This window comes from Gouania willdenowi, chromosome 3 (assembly GCF_900634775.1).
Source record: "Gouania willdenowi chromosome 3, fGouWil2.1, whole genome shotgun sequence".
NCBI lineage: Eukaryota > Metazoa > Chordata > Actinopteri > Blenniiformes > Gobiesocidae > Gouania > Gouania willdenowi.
Window position 1 is genome coordinate 11,263,019 of NC_041046.1, and position 24,411 is coordinate 11,287,429.

The 24,411-nt window shown below is 38.7% G+C and overlaps 1 protein-coding gene across 5 annotated transcripts in view; it reads right to left on the reverse strand.

The window, feature by feature from the left end:
* arnt2 (aryl-hydrocarbon receptor nuclear translocator 2) overlaps positions 1 to 24,411 on the reverse strand; it is a 102,098-nt gene that overhangs the window by 20,327 nt on the left and 57,360 nt on the right. For all 5 annotated transcript variants that reach the window (XM_028473684.1, XM_028473675.1, XM_028473664.1 and 2 more), the window contains 2 exons: positions 20,800 to 20,874; positions 11,560 to 11,711 (listed from right to left, as the gene is read on the reverse strand). In XM_028473684.1, coding sequence (XP_028329485.1) covers positions 11,560 to 11,711; positions 20,800 to 20,874 — 227 coding nt within the window. The remainder of the gene's footprint in view (positions 1 to 11,559; positions 11,712 to 20,799; positions 20,875 to 24,411) is intronic.

The window sequence follows — 24,411 nt, forward strand, 5'->3', positions numbered from 1 at the left end:
TAGTTTTTTAGTTCATTTTGATATCTATGAAAATAAAGGTTGCACCTACAACAAGGAAGTTGCATTCCCCAAGAGTAATTCAAAAGACTTGGTCATGTTAGGTTTACTTTGATTGTAATACACTAACTTATTTATGTGTTATGGCATTTTAGTGACAGTGACTGCTCAAAGTATTCTTGAAAGCACCAGGACTTCTTTAGTAGGCTTTACGTGATCAGGATTTTTGGGCCGATCACCGATCAGTGAGTTTAAAAAAACAATCACCATCCGATCATATGAATTCAGGTCATTTTTTTTGGTACAGATTCATAGAAAATCAAACGGTACCATGTTTAGGGACATAAACGTTGCCTTGTGTAGGAATGTGCGATATTTTATCGTTTATGATTTATCGTCAAAAACATTCTCACCGGTAACAATTTGGCATCCCACTATATAAATATAAATTCCCATGTCAGAAATTAGCGAGTGCAACGGGCCATTTGTCCCTCAATTTAGCCAAGAATGTCCCCCAAAAAAACCATGTTCCACGGGTCAAAACTGCCCCGTTTGTTGTCAACAACTTATTATTCTTTGGACCGGAACATTGTTTACTGAAGCTCTGCACGGTGTGCACTGCCACCGCCCCCGCACACACCGCCGTTTGTGTGTGTGATGTCTTCGTCATGGCTACCAGAAGCTACTATGCTGTGATACATCATGGACCACTACTTGGTTAAAACCAGACAACCATCAAACAAAGGGAACCGATTCAAGTTCCTCCGTCAGATCCACCCAAAGTTCTACAAACACGGGGACAGAGATGAACCTGTAGCAATGATTATGAACTGGAAACTCAACTAAAGCTAACTATGCTAACACACCGACACACTGAACTAAGTGCTAACGCTAACCACTGTATATAAGGAACAATAGACCAAATAAAAAGAACACGTCTTACTGTCATCAAACCACAGAGAGCCAAAAATTTGTTTATGGTCAGATTTAACACTTGGATGGAAGAATAAAAGCTAAATATTCATGTCACACGTTGTGTGACATGAATATTAATATAATAACTAATGTCACTATTCATTCATCCCAATTTGTGAAACGCAATATATATACTGTATATTGATCCAACCACGGTGCTCCACAGAACGCCACAGGAAATCATTCCTGCCTGTGTCGATCAAACTGTATAATTTATCTTTGTAACGTCACAGCTTGATTGTTGTACATATCTAAATCACATTTGTATATTTGTATTATTTTGTAAATATCTGAATCATATTGGTATATATTTGTATATTATTATTATTATTATCTATCCTACTTTTTTCTACTACTGTAATGTTTGTGTTTCTGACCCCTATTTTTAACGGTCTTTACTTAATTATTCACTTATTTATTGTTTATTCTTCTTTGTCCTTGTTAACGTTTTTATTCTTTATTTGTGATGTGTTCTGTGGCTGTAACAAAAGCAATTTCCCCCTGGGATCAATAAAGGAATTCTGATTCTGATATATATATAATTTTATTTCAAGTGAGGAAATAAATGAAATACATACAATAACACTAATAGTAATCCACAAGCACAAATATATTCCATAAAATATCAGCTCATTAGCTGTTTGAGTCAGCAGTTATTGTAGCCTTTATAAATGTGTTTGTATTCACATTTATTTGTGTTTGTAAGGAACCTGTTTACACTAAGTTGTGCATTTTTTTATTTATAGTTTTTATTTATCGTGATTTTTATCGTTATCGTGATAAATACCAAAAATGATCGGGATAATTTTTTTTTGTCAATATCGCCCATCCCCAAGAGTTGAAGAATTTCCAAGCAGAACCTGAACATAACATTTGTTGTCAGAGTGCGTGTGTGTGTGTGTGTGTGAGTGCGTGGTCCTTTAACTGCGAATGAATGATCCAGTCGCTCGTCCATGTGCGGAGTGATGGAGCGCGTGAGACCGGAGCAGTTTGATTATAAGCTGTATGCCATTTTTGAGCGATGGCCAAAAGAAACGTTGCAGCTGTTGAATGAAGCAGTGAAGGCAGACCACACTGGAACTACGTAAATCCTCCATCAGCATTAGCATTGGGAGCAAACACATATTTACTGACTGTGGCATCGCAAAACCTGCTGTTGCTTATAGTCCGTATTCACAGGTGCACATCGGAGGTGGGGCGCATACACACACGCACGCTTCTGTGTCCACCACCGTCCTGAAAAGTCTCCGGTATGAAAACAAAAGGAAACGGGAGCGCATCTCTCCGCTTTAGGAGTCTCTCTTTTAACATGAATAAACAAACAGGCACTAACAGCAGACGCTGCCCCTGCTTTCAGAGCCAGTAGACTGGGGAAGAAGTCCAGTGCTCGGCCGCTTCATTCCAACCGATCGACATTTTTGCCGTTCGCTTAAAGGTTTTCACCTTTGTGCACAAATGCGAGTGAAATAAAGCCGTCTCATGTCAAGCAAACAACTCTTCGGTGTGAATGAGACGATTAAACAATGCAATGGGAGCATCTACAGAAAGTTTCATCACTTCAATGACGTCATTGATTGGATCGGCAAATTAAGACATTAATTGCATAAAATGCAAAATATCGGACGATCTGATATAGCCGAACAGATATGCGTAAAGCCTATTCTTTAGTAATTTATTCTAGAGTGAAGAAAACTATTAATATTTACATTTCTACTCCTGTCAAACATAGTCAGACAGGAATCATTGCAAAAGCCATTAAAAGTCAGGTTGTTTGAGCTCTATTAAAATCATGTTTTTGTGTGTATACACATAAATATGGTGTTAATGCGTCTGTTTCATTCCTTCAAACATGTACACATATTCTGTGATCCTACCTTCAAGACAGCAACATCAGATGGAATATTGCTACTTAGCATTTTAATAGTCAGAAGTGTCTGCCAACTGGTGCTACAGATGTCCACTGATCAGCAGCAGAGACAGGTTTAATGAGCAGAGGCACTGAAGCCATTACTGCAGCATTACCACCAACACCTCACTGTTAGACATTCTATGGATTAGACTGGTTGGTGTGTGAGGTCCATTTAGGAACCAAAATGTATTCAGACATGATCAGAGTGACAGTCTGATGAAGCTTTATTCTGGAGAGCAGGAGCCACACAAACCCATTCAATATGATAACGATTACACAGCCAACTAAAAACACTAAATACAAGAGCAAACAGAGCGCAAACCTCTGCTACGTTTAGATCAGATCACCAAATTTCACATAAAGCTGTCTGTAACTTTTTTAAATATCCTTTCTCGAAAACTTACTTTAGATACTGTATCTACAGTACCTTCTGGATTATCTCCAAAATCAAACTAGTTTTTCTTTTCGGCATTGTTTGTCAGTGCACCAAATTGGATTTAAATCCATTGAGAACTTTTTGAGATATCACGCTAACAATCATCCACATCGAACATTTAAAAAAAATGCAACTTTCTGATATTTTGAAACGTGAATAAACATTATTCAAATGATCTAGCTAAAATCCTAAATAACAATGCTGAAATTGAATTACTTCAATCCACCAAATTTTTGGGTGTTACAACAGACAGTGGGCTAAAGTGGAGGAATCATATAAACCTGAGATACAAAAGATCCTGAAAGATGCTGTCCGTTAATTCACTCCTCTATTTAACTCTCTATCACACTTTTTAGTTTGGTAAATGGACTTGATTTTATATAGCGCCTTATAACCACACTGAAGCAGTCTCAAAGTGCTTTACATATCAGCTCATTCACCCAATCACTCTCACATTCACACACCAGTGGGACAGGACTGCCATGCAAGGCACTAGTCGACCACTGGGAGCAACTTAGGGTTCAGTGTCTTGCCCAAGGACACTTCGACACATAGTCAGGTACTGGGATCGAACCCCCAACCTCTCGATCAGAAGACGACCCACTACCACCTGAGCCACGGTCGCCCTTTCCATTTATTAAAGCAGAACTTTTTCATCTTAATACATCCTTCTCATAGTCCCTGAGAGGGTAATACAAGTGTTAATGGGGTGATTGGGGGTCTTTTATCTCCCCCTGCTGTCTCTGGCCAGAAAACAGCACTTGCAACTTTCCTGCCTCCGACCCAGTGGCAAGACGTACTGCTTTACGACAGCCCAATACAAACTAATGCTAGATTATGCACACGGTTGTCTACAAATGCACTTTTCTCAAATTTATATCATTGTGGAACCAGCAAAAAAAAGGCAGAAAAGACCTTTGTCTGAGGAACGAAACAACTCCATGCAGTGACAGCTCAGCAGCAACCACACACACTGTCGTCGTCGTGTGTGATTGCAAATATCCATCCATCCATCTATCTATCTATCTTTCCATCCATCCATCCATTTTCAGAACCGCTTTGTCAACACACAAACAACACATCACACACATTTCCACACCCACTTCCGTATTACTCCCACGTCATTCGTTTACTTTACTTGTCTCTCTCCCTCATACTGTTCACATGGTCACATGGGTGCTTTCTTACGTGTGAAAGCACCCTTAGTGTCACTGTTGTATTAGGATTTTGCAGTGATCGGTTGCTACTGTCTTGGGAGAACAAAGGTGCACATGTAGCTGTGGGGTGGGGCAGGCGGCGGGGGGTGCAGAGTTTTTACGACAGTGACATAACCAAAAGGACCTTTAGGGGGAGCGCTAAGCACAAGTTACTTAGCTCTGCTTTAATTACTGTAACACTGTTTGGGCAGCTACTTGTCCCTCATATCGCAACAAAATGCCTTACAATCCCAAAGAAGTTTCTGAGAATTATATCTCAATCAAGTAGATATGCACCATCTGCACCACTATTCAAAAAATATAATTTACTACCTATAGATAAAGTAAATGCCTATCACACAAGCTTATTCATTCCTAAGGCTATATACAGGAAACAAGATGTTCCAGACACCATCCATAACCTCTTTATGTCCACCTCAGACATTCATGCATACTAGACGAGACACAGTAACAATAGTCTGCTCTTACCGTTCTCTAGAACCATCTCTCAGGTCAATGTCTTCTTGTACTTCCTTTAAAAAGTATTTAAAGGAATATTTACTGTCTAAATAATCATTGTTTTTTAAGACCAGTTTTCTAGTTTCTGTACTAGTCCCATACTGTCTCATCTACCCCATCATTTCCCTATAAATAGTCTATTCTTCTTTTTTCTTGCCAGTTAATAATAATCTAAACTACTGTGACTTTGTAGCTTCCTGTTTCTTGTCATACAGTGTGATGTTCATGTCTTGTATTCAATCTGCGTAGGTGTGGAGCTTTGTACAAGCCTATATGGGCTTCGCTCCCACCCTGCACAGATCTGGTTTTAATTTGTGCTAAATAAATAAATAAAATTACCACATTACCAGACACATGGGTGGATGGATGAACAAACACTGGTGAAAACACTACCTCCTTTGCAGAGGTCATAAGTAAACTAATGACTTATTTGTGTAGAATGTGTGATCTGATTCTGTTTACTGAATCAGATTTGCTTTCCCGTCTTCTACCCATGGACCAGAATAATGTGTGTCAGGAATGCTTCACCTGTGCATCCATCTGCAGCTGATGAGAAACACAGTGAGTGCTTCCTATTAAACCTGTGTTTTAGTGAGAATAACCTACTAGATTATAAAAGAGCATGGAAATCTCACAGCTGTTACTAAAAATCACAAATAAATGACAAAAGCTAAGTTTAATTAGATTAAAAAGTAAATTAAAACAAAGAGACCAATGATACTTTTAACAGCAAATTTTGATTTAGTTTTAGTCATAGTCCTTTGACTAAAATACAATGCAGTTTTAGACCAAATTTATCATCAGGACTATTTAAGTTATAGTCTAGTTTTAGTCGACTAAATCTCTCACAGATATAATCGACTAAAATATACAGGATAAGAGATTATGCATTTAAAAAAATAAAATAAAATTAGTATTGATTAACCTGATATATATAGGGCGGTATTAATGTTTGTAAAAAGACAGATTTGATGTGATCAATGCATAAGATCACATTCATTTCTAACCCATATAAGGAAATTATACTTAGTTGAAAAACACATATTAATACGTTTTGATATACTAAATGAGTCATAATCTAGTTATTGTCACTTAAAAAATGTAGTCGAAAACTACGATGAAAATTACCACTGACCAAGATAGTGATTATATTAACAGAAGAATGAATTAAATGTTAAATAAGGATTTACTACAAGTGCAAATGTAATCAAAATATGCAAAAATATACAAATATAGTGAGTCGTCTGTGCAATCCGAAAGCTGTGCGGTTAAAGTGTAAGTACACTCTAAAACCACTTCTATCTGCTGAATCCATATATGATTAAATATGAAGTAATGTAGTTTATTGATCCTAGTCAATGTATTTAAATGGGTTTAAAGCCGACTATTACAATTGAATTTTGCTATTGGCTTTTTGGATCTGCGACGTCACTAACCGTCGCTGTTGGCCCCGCCCCTCCTATAAAAGATGGGAGGAGGGACTAGGTTTCCTGCTCACACAGCCCTCAGTGAGCACTGATTGACAGCTCTATGTGGAACTGTGCAGCACTGTGGGGGCGGGGCTGTTGTGACTGAGCATGTCTTATCTAGGCCTAGGCATTATATATCGATATTAAAGATATATCAAGTTTTCTATTTTGGCTATATAGAAAATTACAATATCGTCTATATTGATATGTTTGTTAATAAATGAGCCTTTGTGGCATTGTGCATCAGAAAGTGGTCAGCAAAAATCTGGGGGGGGGGGGGGGGGGGGGGGGGTACTTACACTTTAAAGTGAAGGGTTGTACAGTTTGATGCTACAGGCAGGAATGATCTCCTGTGTTGTTCTGTTGACCACCGTGATGGATCAGCCTGGAGCTGAAGGACAGCAACACCATGGAGTGGGTGGGGCACATTGACCAAGATGGACGTTAATTTGGACAGCGTCCTCCTGTCAGTCACCACTGTCAGTATTCAATAGACTGAGCTGAGTTTAATTCTTCAAAAGAGAAATTTATGCCATGTTTTGTTTCCTAGTCAACGAATAGTCAAGCCCAGTAGGAAGGCTTAAAAACTTTCACCAAAATGTATTTTTAACCCTGAGCTCGACATTAAATTGTAGCAAAATTTAATTGGAATTCTCAACAACAACAAAACAGCACGAAGGTTAGGGGAATGTGAACAACAGATGGCTAAAGTGTCTGAAGATTCATGAGGCAGATTTCAAAGCCAAATAAGACCAGCCAAAATAGAGCTGTAGGAAATGAGAGAAATAAATGGACCAAACTTGTTTTGAGAACCATGTGTTTCAGAGAACCAGTGAGAATACAACTATTTGAGATATTTAACAATTTTGCACTGAGTAAGTTAGTCTGTATACAGCAATAAAACATAGATCACTTTTCTGGACCAATTTATTTCAATTTTAGTTGAAAAACTTAAGAGCTAAACTTAATTTCATCTTAACTTACTACAGCACAATAAAGCCTATGTCTTTAGTTGATGATATAACAGCTTGTTGGTGCCCCAGATGTCAAAGGCAAAGCAATGAAACGCTTAAGGCACTCACATTAAATGTGCGGGAGATCCCACATTCCTAATGGAGATGGTTAAAGGTTCCTATAAATGTACTATATAGTCCAGCAGTATATCACTATAAACATTCCCACCTGAGCACATGGCAGTAGCGTACACTTATTTATCTTGATTTGGGAGACAGGGGAGAGCAATGTGCTCGTGAACCTGTGAGTAATGAGATCAATTATTTCTACAACTACCTCATTGATCTCACACACTCTCCGAATACACTGAGCCTTGTTTCTTAGCCTCAGGGAGCTAATGCCAGTCACACATATATATGACATATTGTATGTGCGAGTCTGGATGCTGTTGGCAGTGAGCGATCTGTGGATATTGATCATGTCTCTTTCTGCAGGTGCAACAATGCATATTGTGAAGTTGTAGAGCAAATAATCTATGGCGGCCAGTGCCTAGCAGGCTCATGCCCATTCACAATATGTGTGTTCAGGTCATTTACTATATCGACTGACTAAGTGACTGTGTTCTTGGTGACTTCAAGCTATTAATTAAGGGTCCTAGTCTCAACTTAAAGCTGCAGTATGTAGAATTGTGAGAGTGTATAGAAACAATCAGGCTCCCCCTCCCTTCCCTGTTTTGAAACCTATCGTCCTGAGGCACGAGGCGACTCCTTCCTTTCGGATGTGTTCAATGTCAAACTTAATTTCGTACGGCACAAGGTCTGGTTACGGAGTGAGGCATGTGTCTCCAGTGAGCGCTTGTGTGGTGCCGGTGAAAATGATGATGTTTCATTAAATGTACTTATGCTCTAGAACAGGAGTTTTCAAAGTGTGGGTCGTGTCTCTGCTGGGGGGTGCCAGAGTTCTTCAGAGAAGGTGCGGCGTGCAAGAAAAAAATAAACCCAAAGAAATTGTGGTAATCTTTCTCAGAAAAAGCAGAAGAAGAAAGGTGGAAAAGTGTCTGTGACAGCCTGTATCCAGGTATTTTTGAGGCTTTCTGTGTCTTTCTCCTCAGCTCAGCTGGTTAAAGTGTCTATGGTGGGTTTCTCAAGCATCTGACCACATCTCTAAGTGTGCGTGGGTGTGTGGGAATGTGATCATTATGGTGATCTGCTCCGTCACTATGTCTCAATTTTCAATTCTATTCAAAAAAGCTTTATTGGCATGACAAACACCTATATATTGCCATTGTGATATTGAACAATGCACACAAAAAGATTTTAAAGAAGCATCATTTACACAGTGCAAAAACAATAAATATTAAAAATAGCAACATTTATGTCTTCCCATTTGTTCCGTCTTCGTCCCTGTGTGTGTCTCCATGTTTGTCTGTGTCCCTGTTCTCTCTCTGTTTTAAAGCTGCAGTATGTAGAACAGTGAGACTTGTATAGAAACAACAACGCCAGCCCCTCCCCTTCCTGTTTCCAAACCTATCGTCCCTTACTGGTATCCTCGTGAACAAATGGCAAAATGACGCGAAGTGGACTTCCAAGTAGTCCGTTCCAGCCGAGTGTGTTTGTGCCTTTAAACTGTCGCTTCTCCATGTCTTCCTTTTTCCTTTTGCTTTGCCGTGTAACTGCTGTGCCAAACAATGTGATGGGGACTTCTGCTGGAAAGTCCGCCATTACACATTTACTATTGATGATACGTGAATGCGCTTGACCTCAGTCGATAGTCAATAGTAACGCCCAAAACAGCTCATGGAGCACTCTGATTGTAGAAAGACCTCTGATTGACTGAAATCCAGCATCAGGCTCCTGGATTTCTAAATGTCTTATACAGAGCCAAGGGAAGGAGCAAAGATTCACTGTCCACTCACAACACTTTGGATTACAATATGCTCAAAGGTGATTTTTGCCGAAATGATGCCAAAAAAACCCCTTACATACTGCAGCTTTAAGCCTGTCATGACGGGCCTTCATTCCAGATACATGGTCTGGTTGGAGCAGCCCACAATCGGGGCAGTCTATTTGCCTGTTGTGAACCGAGTTCTCACATGCACTTCTTTCCGCAGATCGATCGGGGGGTGGGTCTCTTGGGGAGCGTGTACATGATCTAAAACAGTGTTTGGGGACCATTGGTTTAGACAAAAGTAGGGCCTTTGCTTGGGAGACAGCAGAACATTAACCATTGGAGTGAAATGCAATGTAACCCAATGATGTTTTGAGGAAAGAGCTTTGAGAGAGATTTTCCTTTTTCGGCATGTACAAAGAAAAAAAAAAAAAAAAATGTAAAAAAAAAAAGTGAATGTAACCATGTCGGAAATAAACTGAATAAATAAATAAATAAATAAATTTATCTTTGAAACAGTAATTCTTTAAAAGTAAATGCATTGATTTACAAAAAAAACTCACAGCAGCTCTAAGATTGCAAAAAACGACTGATTCTGTTCAACATGCAACAAGTAACAAGGGCTAGTATAAAAAACAACAACATACTTCTACATGTAATAATCACATTTAAGAAGATTTTGTCCCATGATGACCTTGTAGGGACAGTGTTGAACAGACCTGTGAGTGTGGATGAGGAAGGAGTAGTTTTTGGGTGGAAAAACCAGACCATACTGAGCAAGAAAGTGACAGCAAAATAAACAAGTCTGGATCTTCCGGAGAGAGGAAGTTACAGTATAACTAGTCTGAAAGGTCCAAAAGGCTGGGTAGGCAGTAGAACTGTGTTTTTTCTCTGTGAACTTTTGGGTTAACCCCTCATTGAGGGACCATCGTGAATTTCCGGATTCAAATGGAAAGAATTAAAAGAATACAGCTATTTTTAGCAGCAAAGTTTTAAAGACGAGGATTAAAAGCAGTCACTCTAAGGTTGAGGAAAGAAAATATGCTTGATTCTTTTTATTTTTATGTTGCCTTAGAACAAACTGCTGGTATCAGAAACGTTTAGTGGACCAATCTGTTCCACGGAGGACTGCCAAACTATCAGGTGGTGGATTTAGCTGTTTTTTATGAAGGATTTGTCATGTTATCAGAGACCAGGGATTATTGTGTTTCACGGAGGAGAGGCTGTGGTATCAGAGATATTTTTTGAGAACAAATCTGTTTTCAGAGAACCAAACCAATAGGCAAAGCTCAAGGACAGAGCAGTAATGACTAGGCAGCAGAAGCAGCACCCTCCTTCTGTCTCTCCCACCAAATAATTATCTAAGATTGGCAACTACAACACGGGTTGAAAAGCTTAATAGCTGCAGCTGCTTATTCCCTTGTATGTTATAAATTACTAGATACATTTAAAAAATCATTAAATGGAAACAACTCGTTTTATAGCTTCTACTAGAGTAAGTCAATTTTTGAGTTTTTACCCTTTACCCTGGTTTGTTTAAAAACGTTGTCCTTGGGACTTGCAATTGAAATCACTAAAATCCACCTCGCTGATTAACAAGAGCCGAGAGCAAACAAAATGTCTCTACGGTGCTGAGTAAGTTTATTGGGCCATTCGTCTAAGAGGCATTATTGTGCAGGAAGTGCAATGCATTTCAACGTAGGCCTAGGTGAGTCTTCTTAATACCAACTTAAATATTTCTTATTTGGTTCATTAAGTAATACTCATCAACAAAAGACAGTGGCGAGCTGGGCTGAAGGCCCTGTAAAGGGATAAAATGAGGATTTATAATCTTTCTCATCTTTATAGTGTTGACTTCGGCCCACATTAAAGTTAATGTAGGTGGAAGAAAAGCCATTTCCCTTAGTAGAGGTCGTCAATCTCTTCTGCAATAACCAGCCATACCAACACTGATGACACAGGATCATTGCTGCCTTTCTCACTGTTAGCAGGTTTCCTAGCAAGGACTGAAAGACTTACCAGTGAACCAACAATAATAAATAATCTCAGATGATAGTGATGTAAGATCAATAAACTTTTATAGAGACCTTAAAATTAACGGCTATTTCTTTTTGTGTCATTACAATCTGAATTTTGAACAGCTTTTCTCCTGTTCTGCACCACATAAAACAAAACGTAAGTCCAAAGGGTCAATATTGTACCATGAGAATAACTTACTTAACGTTGGTGTTGGTGCAGATTATATACTCAATCTCATCCGAGTATGGGTTCTGGAAAGTGAAGCTGCTGGTTCGGATCAGCATCCACTCTCTGTTTTTCATCCGAAAACGATACATGACGGACAGGACTTGCCCCTTCAACTTCACCACCTACAGGCACAAGAAGATTTAGGATTAACATTTTAGGTACGTAACTAAACAGGAAACATTACTGTAGGACAGTGTAACATTATAGCAGAGATGTAAAGAGTACAGATATATCCTACTAAAGTAGAAGTACTGTTACTTGATTGAAATTGTACTCAAGACCAAAAAGACCAAATATTGCAACATTGGAACTTAATTTACTTTCCACAGGCATCTGTATAAAATAAAAGGTTTTCAAAATTGTATAATTATTTTTTTAAATAAAAAAAAAAACACCAATTAAATTAATTCAAAATAACAAAAATGATCAGGCTCTAAGTAGAGCTACATTCATGAACTCTGAAACTGAGGAAATAACCAGTATTTGATGCTGCTGTCTGGTCATTTAATTGTTTTGTAGTTTCACAATGTCCGTTGATCATTTAACTCATTCAGTGCCAGCCATTTTAGAGCATTTTGACTCATTTTTAAAGACCTACAGATAATTTTGTACTATGACAATATAAGGCTCTCCGGACTCTAGAACAGTGAACACATGTTCTGGGGCCTCAGTTATAAAAGCGTACCTAGGTAAGCACACTTCAGCTAGCGTACGCTAAAAACCAGGAAGTGTGTACGAATCTTTTTTTTTACGATTTATAAATGAGGGCACACGTATGTCCCACGCCTGTCTACGTTTATAAATCAACTCAAAGGTTGGCGCACGTGAAGAAACACCTTGCTCCACCCATTTGATGCCCATAAAAGGTCAGGTGAACGCCCTAAATGAATATTCACTAATACAAATTTCACGGTGGACCGAAGGGGAAAACGAGCAAATAAAACACATTTCACTCAATGTGAGGTGGAGGTATTAATTGTTGGGGTGTACACACACAGGAGAGTGTAATTTGGTGTCACAGTGCGCATTACGGATGATAGAAAGGCAGGTTGCGTTGCCTCATCAGGTGAAAAATACACGATCACGCATAAAAGCGGAGGAGAAAATGTGGATCACTCTCCATAGGAAGAACATCTGTTCAACAGGTGGAGGAAAGGGAAGGAACTCAGCCTCACAAAGTGGGGATTGGGGATCCCCTCTGTGTAACGGAAATGAGGAACAAACACAGATGCACTATATGCGCCAAAAACATGGGATTAAACTCTGTAGCAGCTCGTCTTCCTCCCACTGGAGCCTTTCCCTCCGGTGTATCCCGTGCACCTTGTCCTCCAGCAGTGCCATGATAAGCCATTGTGTGTCTTTACGCATTAGAGTGTTCCTTTTTATAACAGCTACAGGTGTTGCAGCCAATTGATCAGCAGTTTTGCGCAATGATCATGGGATTTTGATTACAATTATTATTATCATTATCATTATTATTAATATAAAACTGTATTTGTAGGCGCGAGCACATCACTCACTCCCTGTGGGCTTCAGTATAATTTTTTCCTCCTCAGTTTTTGCAAATGCATCCTTCAAATAATATGTGATGTTGAAGAACTTGACTGGCCTGCAAAGAGCCCTGACTCTAACCCGATACCATGCCTTTGGGATGAAAATGGGAGTGGTGGCCTAGTGGTTTGGGACGCTGGGCTTGTAATCGGAGGGCTCACCTGGGCCATCACTGTGGGATGATGAGCAAGTCCCTTAACCCCAAACTGCTCCCCAGGTGCCGCAAAATGGCTGTCGACTGCCAGGGATGGGTTAAAATGCAGAGGACAAATTTCAATGTTTGTGTATGAACATATATATATATATATACTGTATATATGACCAATAAAGGCAAAAAGCCCCAATTAAAAAAGAAGCCCAATTTAAGCTATTCTTTGCCAACTTCTTTAGATAACAGTCACGAACAACTGAGCTCAACAAAGGTGTGGAGAAATCTGGCAGTTAGAATAAAAAAGATTGATAACAAGAATGAGAAGATGAGATGGAAAATAGTCTTATCATGGTGTCTCTAAAGGTGAGAAGCATTCCTCACACAGTCCAATGAAAGTTCTCAAAGAACAGCCACACTTTGGACACAGAATTAATTACCACCTTAACCAGACCCAAAAAGTACTTCTGGTCACCCACTCTACTCAGCCACAGCATACTGAACAAACTACTTCATTTGTTAATCAATAGATCATTAGAGAAATGGCGAGGGACATCAAGCAAGCAAAGCATTTACATTTTTTCTCTGTAATTCTGGATTGCACACCAGACATCAACCGCACTGAACAGCGGTCAGTTGTAATTCAAGTGTTGTCAATAATGAAGAAACCCTGAATAAATAAAGGACGTTTCATGGGGTTTTCGAGGCAGAGGAAACAACAAGTCTGCATTTGGCATCTCTGACCAGAAAGAGATTACAGGAGCTTAAAGTTCTTGAGGGACCCAAAGGAGAGTCTTTTAACAACAGGAAAAATATGATGGAGAAAAACATTACTGTTCAAGCCAGGCTTTTAAAACTGAATCCAGGAGCTATTTTTGTACTGCACGAGGGTCATTCATTGAATGTGTTTGTGTCTGATGCTTCTAAAGAATCGACTGATGCCATTAATTACTTTAGTGTATTTCACAACATTTCCCCCATGTTTTCAGCCTGTACTCAGAGATGGGCCATACTAAAAAAAACACTTTGAAGATGTGGACTAAAACGAGGTGTGGAAATAAAGGGAAAAGAGTTAAGCACCTGAGGCATCAGGAAGCAGCTGCCGCAGGGCCGGTTGTAGGCAGGCATATATGAGGGGGCAGTCAGAAATGTTAAGGGGGAATCATATGTACATATCATGCCTCAGCACTTTGTTTCCCCTGTGTTTATAGTAATAGTGTTTTCTTTATTGAATTGGTTCGTTAGCTATGTGTCCAACCCCAACCTTGAGAAGTGGATTGTACTTAGTCAGGCCTCTACTGTGAGACTGTCCAATTAGGGTGTCCCACCTGAAGAATAAGCTCCTGCTGGTTTAGCTCCTAAGGTCACTGAGGCATACAAACCCCCTGACCACAATAAGGCGAAAATCTCTCAAGGGAGGAAACTGAAAAATGAAAATAAAATAAATAAAATATCCATTCAGATTTGATCAACCAACAACATAAAATATCTTAACTGAATGATTTTGATTTTGGTTCTGTGTTGATGAGTTTACCCAGAGGGAGGGGCCGTGCGGTCCTCTGGGGTTTTGGTGAAACTGTTTGGGTCGGATGGAAATTAATTGCAACAGTAGTGGCTGTTTCACTCTCCCTAAATGGTGACCAGTCCCCTGTTGGGGAAGCTTCGGGCTCGGAGATGGGCCCTGGCTACCTCTGCCATGGCCCTGGAGTCAGCTGAAATGTGCACCTCAGCCCTGGTGGTGATGGTGGGACATGGTTGGGCTGTGGGGGGCTCTCTGGTGGTGATGAGACCCTGTCTCCCCCTCTCTCTCTCTGTCCTCTCTCACCTCCTCCCCCTGCTCATTCACATCTACATGAAATTTGATGAGAAGTTCCACCTGCTCCAAAGTCTCATCCTGTAAATGCATCCCCAGGTTGCGTCTATAGCCCAGGATGAGGCTGTCTGAAAGGGGTCCTGCCAGTCTGCTGTGGGCATGTCCAGGAGGGCTTTAAACTCAGCCTCCATGGCCACCGTGTAGTGCAGTGACGTGCAGTGATGTTCGTGGCTGGTGAGGCACTGACTTTTTCAGAGTCAAATTTACAAATATTTCAACCCATTTATAGAGTAGCTTAAATTCATTCGATTGGCAGCTTGCACATTGACTACTGGTTGTGTTTCATATCTCATATCAACATTACAACACACACACAGACATATTTCACCATGGAAGAACGTTATATTCATAGGGAAAGAGAAAGCAGAAATCAATTTAAAAATGTGCAGGAACAGAGTATAATAGATGCATCTCTCGTGAAATCTGAACATGGAGTGAGAAATCATGATATTTGATTTAAGGGGCAAGACATTTATTTGAGGATCACGGCCCCCTCTTGCCCCTGCGTAGAGCTGCCGCTGTGAAAGAAGCACTGATTGAAGTGGGAGACCATGCTAAAGACCTCATTATAAAGGTTGAGGTCCACTCCTTGTCGGAGGAGGTGGATTTTACCACCTCAGCATCTGCACAGTGGTGTGGTTCCACATTTAGACACCATGGCCCTCATTTATCAAACTTGCGCAAAAACAGGTGCAAATCTGAGTGCACATCTGGTTGTATGACAGAACCAACATGTGAATTATGAAACATTCATATTTGACCAATCCCAGCGTACACATGATCCGGTGTTTATAAATGCGGCGGCTTAATTTGATCATCATTAACATGTTATGCCCTCCTGTTTCGGAGGCCCCGCCCACTGAGGTCCAACAAGAAAATAAACATTTACAAGATAAAAATCGGCATCCTCACATCAAAGGTGGAGGAAAACAAATACAGTATATGCTTTCTGAACGTGTGAAAATGGAACTTAGGAACGAATTTACACGCTCTATAGAAGAGAATCAGCTACTAAGCAGGTGACGTCTGCCCCTCTGTCTGAGAACAACTTCACAACAGAGATCCTGGAGAGATGCTTAAATCGACCTCAGTCCACATGCTTGAAGCAACAAATATCACAATAAAAGAAAATAACAATCAAAATTTCTTGCACACATCAAAAGGCGCTTCATTTACCAATGAATTAATAAAGATAATCAAGCCTTTTTTACAGCACAAGTGTCAGCAAAGGGTATTTATTAAATAAAATAATGTTAGTGGTATTCTGCAACAGCTCAGACTGAGGTTTGCAAAGAGTCACATTTCCTATGTGTCATCTGACAAGTTTTTTAGTAATGGCCTGAAGAATATTTTTTAATGTTCGTGTTGATGCTGCAACTTCAGTCATTCAGGAAAGATTTTTCCACATTAGTAAATGTGGAGGGGAGGTTTGGAGTGCTCTTAAATATCCTCAGTCTCTCAAATAAAGAGCTGAAAAAAGAAATTTGAGATGGTTTGAAATAGACAGTACTCTCAGAGAAACTCAGATATAGATGGTAGAGAGCCTGTTAAAGAGCTCACCATTAAAGACCATGACTGTGAGACTTGACCCCCACCTTTCCTCCACCCACACACCAAAATATTGCTCACCATTATATACATCCTTATATTTCCTTTTCAGGTTCATAGTTTTATATAAGGAAATTTCACATTGAGATTATATTTTATACTTACTAATTATTCTCTTTTCACTGCTTCACTGAAAGGAAGAAACTCTCAAATCTCAACTGTCTAATGACAATAAAGGGCATTCTAGTCTATTACTTTATATTCTATTCATCCACCAGAAGGATCTGTCAGAAATAATTATACCTAAATCCGTGGACAGTTGCTGAAGCAGAAACACGTTTTTGAAGCTGATTAAATCTAACATTAGGTCCTCTAACGTCACAGGAGCGTCCTACTGGCCTTTCCATTGTCAGCAACCATCAAAACATTGCGCAGGAGTTTCTTTTAGCGATGGAATAGTTGATTTTGTATTAAAAAAGGCTGAGATAGTAATCCTATATCTTTATTTCACCAGGAAAGTCTCACTGTCTGTCTTTCATATAGGAAATCAATTATTAATAATAATAATAATACTAATAATAATAATAATAATAATAATAATAATAATAATAATAATAATAATAATGCACTGAATTTTATATAGCGCTTTATCGTAGACACTCAATGCGCTTTACAGAATTAAGGCATAATTCTTTCACTCCACACTTAGTGGTGGCAAGCTACTATTGTAGCCACAGCTGCCCGGGGGCAGACTGACGGAAGCGAGGCTGCCATAGTGCACCATCGGCCCCTCCGACCACCACCAACACTCACTCACACACTACATTCATACTAGGCAATGTGGGTGAAGCGCCTTGACCAAGGACACAATGGCAGATACCACTGGGGTGACGGCCACCCCGGTGGTATTAATTAGGCACATAATTAAGCACAGTTAAGCACATTCAATGCTGATTTTTTAAAAATGTAACTGATTTTGAACATTTATCTAGCAGGTGTTAATTGTCAGCTTTACGCATGATGCCAGCTGCAGGCATGATAAAGAGGAAGCGGTAAAAATGGCAACAGAATGAAAAATTTTAAATAATAAAAATCAAAACATCTCTTATTTCTTCTTTTTTAATCTTGCCATCTTTTCTTGACTTCACCTTATGGACCAGCCTCCAATCTTGTGTCTCTTCTGCTTATATTCAGATTTGTTCATTGCCCTCTTGAAATGACTGGGCCTCGTGTTCTGATTGGCAACATTTATTCTTCCCAAAACATTTACTGCACACCGTTGTGAACATTAATCCAAAGCATCCCCCTCACTCACGAGTGATGACCCCATTACATTTCATTATAAAATATAATGGAAATAAGATGTTTTCCTAAATCCATTTCAGGGGGTAGATTCTTAACGCTGAATTAATAAAATAATGTGAAATATCTCCAGGTTGCAGAATTGACTGTAATTCAAGTAAATTTCATTTGCATCCTGCATTAACACATCTCTACAGTCCCGTCCTTACACGTCTGTGTTGGCAATCTATTAGCATGGCCACAATTTTGCACTAATACATTTGGGATGCAAGTAAACTAAGCCTTAAGAGTTTTAGACCAATATCATCAACGCCATGCAGCCAGGCAACTTCTGACAATAGCACAGATCCTTATGTTGGTTAGTAAAGGATTGATCGCAAAGCAGTGCAGGTACATTGATAAAGGATGACCAGAGTTTTAATATGTTCTAATAATAAGTTTGTCCTTATTCTTCAGATGTGTGTTTCAAGGTCCCCCCCCCGCCAGGCTAAGCGTCACTTGTTTATTTATTTTAAATAGGTATTTTTTATGGTTCAATTGTCTTTTTCAAGCTGTGGATGGAGCTGAACATAGTTTTTTCATGAGGAGTGGCTCATCCCACCATCTATATATCTTTGCTCAGAGCTGTATGCACGTTACGGACGTGATTAGCGGGAGATTTATCATCAAAAACATTCACACTGGTAAGAATATGTCCCTGTTACAGGGAGCTCAGCACTCTTTACCAGGAGCTCAGCGCTGTTACAGGGAGCTCAGCGCTGTTACAGGGAGCTCAGCGCTGTTACAGGGAGCTCAGCGCCGTTACAGGGAGCTCAACGCCGTTACAGGGAGCTCAGCGCCGTTACAGGGAGCTCAGCGCTGTTACAGGGAGCTCAGCGCTGTTACAGGGAGCTCAGCGCCGTCGACGCCGCGCACACACTCCGCTCTGCTTGTCTCAGTCTACCTGAAGCTGTAATGAGCAGCGATACATCACGCACCGTTACTTAGTTAAGACCAGACACCCACCCAACAAAGTGAACCAGTTTAAGTTCCTCTGTCAGATCCACCCAAAGTTCCCACAAACACAGTGACGTTACTCTACGAACTAAGCTAAGCTAACCCACCGACACATAAGACCGGGCTAAGACAAAGCTGGTCCCATTAAACATTAATGTAAATATTGTGATTATTACACCAGAATATCCCATTAGTAATGCTCTTAGTATATGAATGATTACATCATCAAGTCTGATCTAGTTTAATTATAGAAAATCAGTGAGATAATAAGTTTGTTACTCATGATCAGATATAAAATAAACTAGATTCAGCAGCAGTAAAAAGACTATTGGAGTTATTTTTGTTTTTCTTGTCCTTTTTATTTTTTTCAAAAATAATTTTATTATAAATGAGGAAATAAATTAATTACATAGAATAACAATAATGAAATGACCCATTAGTACAAACATGTTTCACAAAATATCAGCCTATGAGCTCTTTGAGTCAGCAACTATTGTAAATTTTTTAATGTGTAAATTCTATTACTGAAGCACATTCTAGTGATGATGTATTCAATTTAATTTGTGTTTGTAAGGAACCTGTTTACACCTTAAGTTGGGAATTGTTTTATTTTAATATTTGTTGTTTTTATTTGTTGAAATTTGCCCCAAGCCAAATTTAAAAGATTGTAGCAACATAGAGCAAATAATTGTACGATATGTCATCCTATTAGTTGGTTAATTGTTTCAATAATCAATGACTAGTCAACTATTAAAATAGTTGCTAGTTGGTGCCCTAGTTCTACATCATGGCACTAGCATTGAGAGGGCAGCAAGCAAAAGTTAAAGTAACCAATATATAATGTAAATACAGTACACTGACTAAAATGAAATACTTCTATTATGAAAATAACAAATAGCTTTCACGTTTTTCATGTTGTAGGCTTGTCAATCACTGAAGCCTCTGAGTTCCCTGGTTTTACCCCTTGGCCATGTTCGCACTTTTTTAATTATGTTCATTTATTTTACTTTTAAATGTGACCAGCAATGGTTTGTTTTAAGATTCACTAGGATTTAACTGAAGTGAAAACATTTTATATTATTTATTTTAATTGTATTTTTTTTTGTGTTTGTTAAAACCATATTTCAAGATTGTGCCTTTTTGTAAGACTCTACGTTTAAGTATAGTTAATAAATGGCTTATAATAACATGTAATAGTCAGAATTTCAAAACTTTTAAAATTGTTTTTTTTACAAAAACACGGTGTGCTTCTCTACCACCAGGCGTAGCAAGTATTCTGAGGGAAACCCTGTGTGTTTGCATATTTAAATTCAATCAGTTTTTTCTTTCCACCAGTTCGTTTGCACATCCTGGCCCTCATTTATCAACCTTGCATGAAAATGGGTGCAAATCTGATTTTACATTTGGTTGTACGAAGATGTAAAGTGGAACCCCATCTGTTTCTCAGCACATCCCACACATAATCAATCTTAAAGGGAATGTGGAGAATGTGCAGGTCAAACCAGCACCATAAACTCTTCATCAATCATCCTTTTTTATAAGGCTCTTCATCTGTCAAACAGGTGATTTAACAGAAGCTGGGTATCAGGTAAACAAAGGGAATCTTGTTCTAGTTGTTTATGGTGAAACACACCCAAAGCAGTTAATGCTGAATAGCTGTTTTATTCGTATTTCATTGCCTGTTTTTGACTCACACAAGTTCTTCATTGTTTGAAATTACAGATATCTCTCTGAAGTCATTTCCTTGCAACGGTAGTACACGATTGATTAATAACAATGACAGTCATCTCACCTGCTGGAAGCTTTCTCTGAGGTGACTCTGGTCCTCAGGGTGGCAGAATTCCAGGATGTCCTTTCCCAGCAAGTCCTGCAGAAGCAAATCAAAGGTAAAGTTGATTCCTGGTTCTAAACTGTGACACATATTCATTCTTAATAAAGCAAAACCTTAAACAGAAACTATATTTTGGAGAAATATCTGTTTGGCTTTTATTTTGGAGAAACCTCAGTATGCAAACAGCCGGCAAAGACAGAGACACGTGGTAAACCTCTCACACACTTTTATTCCTATCTCACAAAAACCTTTCTCAGGCCATCGCCAAGGTTTGATTTTAAGTCTAAACTTTTTAACGTTTATATTACAGGTGAAACGATTCGTTTTACCAACAATTCCATTCAAATCACAATTCGTCGTTGCCGATTCGATTCAAGGATGATATTGGTTAATTTAATATGACTCGATCCGCAACGATTCAATGACTTGAAATTGATTCAGTAACTTATTAACCAAGTGAAATAAATCCATGAATACTGAAGAGTGCAGGTGAGGTTTAATAGATTCCTGTTGTTTTTTGTAAAGGAATTGTCTATGAATTAATTAGAAACATAAACATTTTATTTGAATAAAGTCAAACCAACACTTCTGGTAAAATTAACAGGACGTTCACTTTTCTGCTCTCATTTTCAAAAACCAATATATCAATATGTTTTCAATAATTAATTTCAATTAGGTTTACCTGACTTTTCTGCTTTGTTTGTCAACATAAAATATTAATACCAAAATGAAATGCAACCAAGATCTGTTCAGGTTAAATGAGAAGTGGTTAAACCTGATACTTTTCCTTTTAACATGATGGTTATCATGAGGCTCCTGCAGAGCTAATGCTAACGAGCTAACGCTACATGCTACTGCTGCAGTAAACGCTGCCAGAAGGGCCTGATGGTGGATGGTAGACACAGTGAGTGACTCTTTTAGAATGTCTTCATCTGTGTTAAAACCAAAGTGTTTCTACACACTGGACCCAAAGGTGGTTCCATCCATTTCTCACTCGCCGGTTTCTCCGTTTTATTTGTTGCTGCTGGCACGTGGCAACGATGTCGCAGACAGTAACGTCTTTAATATTGAAGCACTTTAAAAAACATATAAAGGCTGCTGTGTCTATGTGTCATCCGGAAAGCCAAATTGCAGAGCACAGACCGATGTAGTTGGATCGTAGGAATATAAATCGATTTATCGATTCTAATGGATCAATCGTTACACCCTTAATTTATATGCTTCTACTTGGGGACGCCGTCAGGAGACAATATCGTTTTTCACACTTCAACTGATGACAGTCACAAGGCCAGCAACTGCTTTTTAAAATTGCATTTCAGACATCAAAACATTAGACAATTTGCAGCTGAAACAGGATAAAACTTAAGTTTTAATCATTGGTCCTGAAGACAAGAGACAAGAGAGAGTATCTTTTATCAAAAATAAAAAATCGTATACCTTCTTAGTTAATTAAAAACATGAATTTTCTTAAGTAAGACAAAATTCTACGAGTGGTCGAGAGCACTCGTACTAAGATAAGAAAAAGCCTCACACCATATTTATTGTCCAATGCACATTAACATGTGCTTTAAATTTAAGAAACATTAAAAAAACACACACTATATAGTGTGATTTATGTTATTTTACATTTTAAAGGAATTTTATTGATTTATCCCTTTTTAATTTGTGATAATAAAAAAAAATACCATTGGTACCTGAACTCAGTCAAAACTATCAAAGACTATAAAAGCCCTGGAGTTAGTCTTTCCTGCTCCTAGATGTGTTGGCAAACCTGGCCTGAAGAAGATCGCACATGTTTAGGGATCACACAGATCCAATAACACACGTGTTGCTTTGAGCCGTTATTAGATTGCCATGGGCTCATTTTTTCCATTTTCTGCAGAAATATAAAATACTCCCCTGTCAGTGCCAACTCTCTAATTACTTCCTGAATCCTTTGGTTTGCACTTGGCTTGAACAAGACACTTTCTCTGTTTCCAGCTTCACATAAAACTATTTTCTGCAACTGTGCATTCCAGGATGTGCTCTTTTATTGAGCCATTAGGTCCATGTGCAAATATGTTCATATGAAAAATACAGAGTAAAAATAAATGCATTTTTGCCTCTGCCACATTTCACTCTGCGACATTACACCACAGCACTGATGACTGATGTAAATACTTAGTTTATTAGTGAAGCCACATAAAACATAATATTCGGTGCTTTTCAGATTTTCACTGCACACACACTTTTAGTCTAGATTTAGTCTTAGTCTTAAATTAGGCTTAAAAGTTTTTTTTTCATTATTATTTTTTATCTTAGGCGCTCTTACTTAACTGATATACTTTTACTCTACAAACCCTTACAAACCTTGAGGTTCTCTAATATTGGACTCCAGCAGCTTGTCTGTTCACACCGTATGTGAATCAAACTATCTGTATGTCCATCTATTGGCCTGATTAAATGAAGCGTTGTGTGTATGCTAACTTGACAGCAGGAGCAAACACACATTGCAGTTGTTCTTCTAATCGAGATAGCACTTATCAAACGTACAAACTAACATGAGCAGTCTATTTAGTACGTTTGCCACCAATGAAAATGCAATCTGGACAAAACTGCTTTCACCAGGGATGTAACGATTAATCGTAAGGCAGTTAAAAATCGATTCATAGGTATCACGATTCACATCGATACTGTGAAAATTTAATCGCAGTACTTTTTCCAGAAGTGTTGGCGGCGAGCGGAATCTGCTAATACTTTCTTTCTGGCCGCCTTCTACTCTTAAATATGTTCATAAATGACTCCCTACCCCTTTAGCACCGAAAAAATATCTGTAATATTACGTGAATATCTGTAAAAGTCAAGTTTTTCTATTAGCTCTGTCTGCTAGCATAGCACCTCTTCTTCACTGCAAGATATTTGCATGCCAACCGACCAGTGGTTTACCACCGCCCTCTGCTGGTCCAAACAAATATCTGACCTACATACAATGAAATGCTTGTTTTTTTTTTTAAGTCCAATTATTAAGGCACAAAAAACATTTTCAGTTGCACTTTTAAAAAGAAAAATAACTATTATGCAGTTTTGCATTGTTTACGAAAGAACCCGAATTTAAATCAATAGGCTTCTTCTTCATTTTATTTTTAGTTAAATTGCATTATTTTGAATAGTTCATCAAGGGATTCTTTTGACAATGAAAAATAAAAGCAACAGTATAGTTTTTTATAGTTTTTTCCCCAAAAAAATAAAGAATATTTTTCAGTCATCATTTTGTACAGTCCCATTTTGTAAAATAAATCGTGAGAGAATCGTACCGTGAACCCAGTATCATGAATCGAATCGTATCGGGAGTTGAGTGAATCGTTACATCTCTAGCTTTGACACCTAAAATATTATGAGGAGATGTAAATGAAGGACATGTAGCACTCGCAATGTGATTTCCAAAGGATGCGAGTGTATTGTGGAGACTGCTGCTTTTGACAGGCAGGTGTTAGCCATCAGTTTTACACACAAAGGCTCCAAATAGCATTGAAAGGATGAGACTCTTCTTTCCACATCTATCAACATGTTTTTAAATGATTGAATCAAAAATAA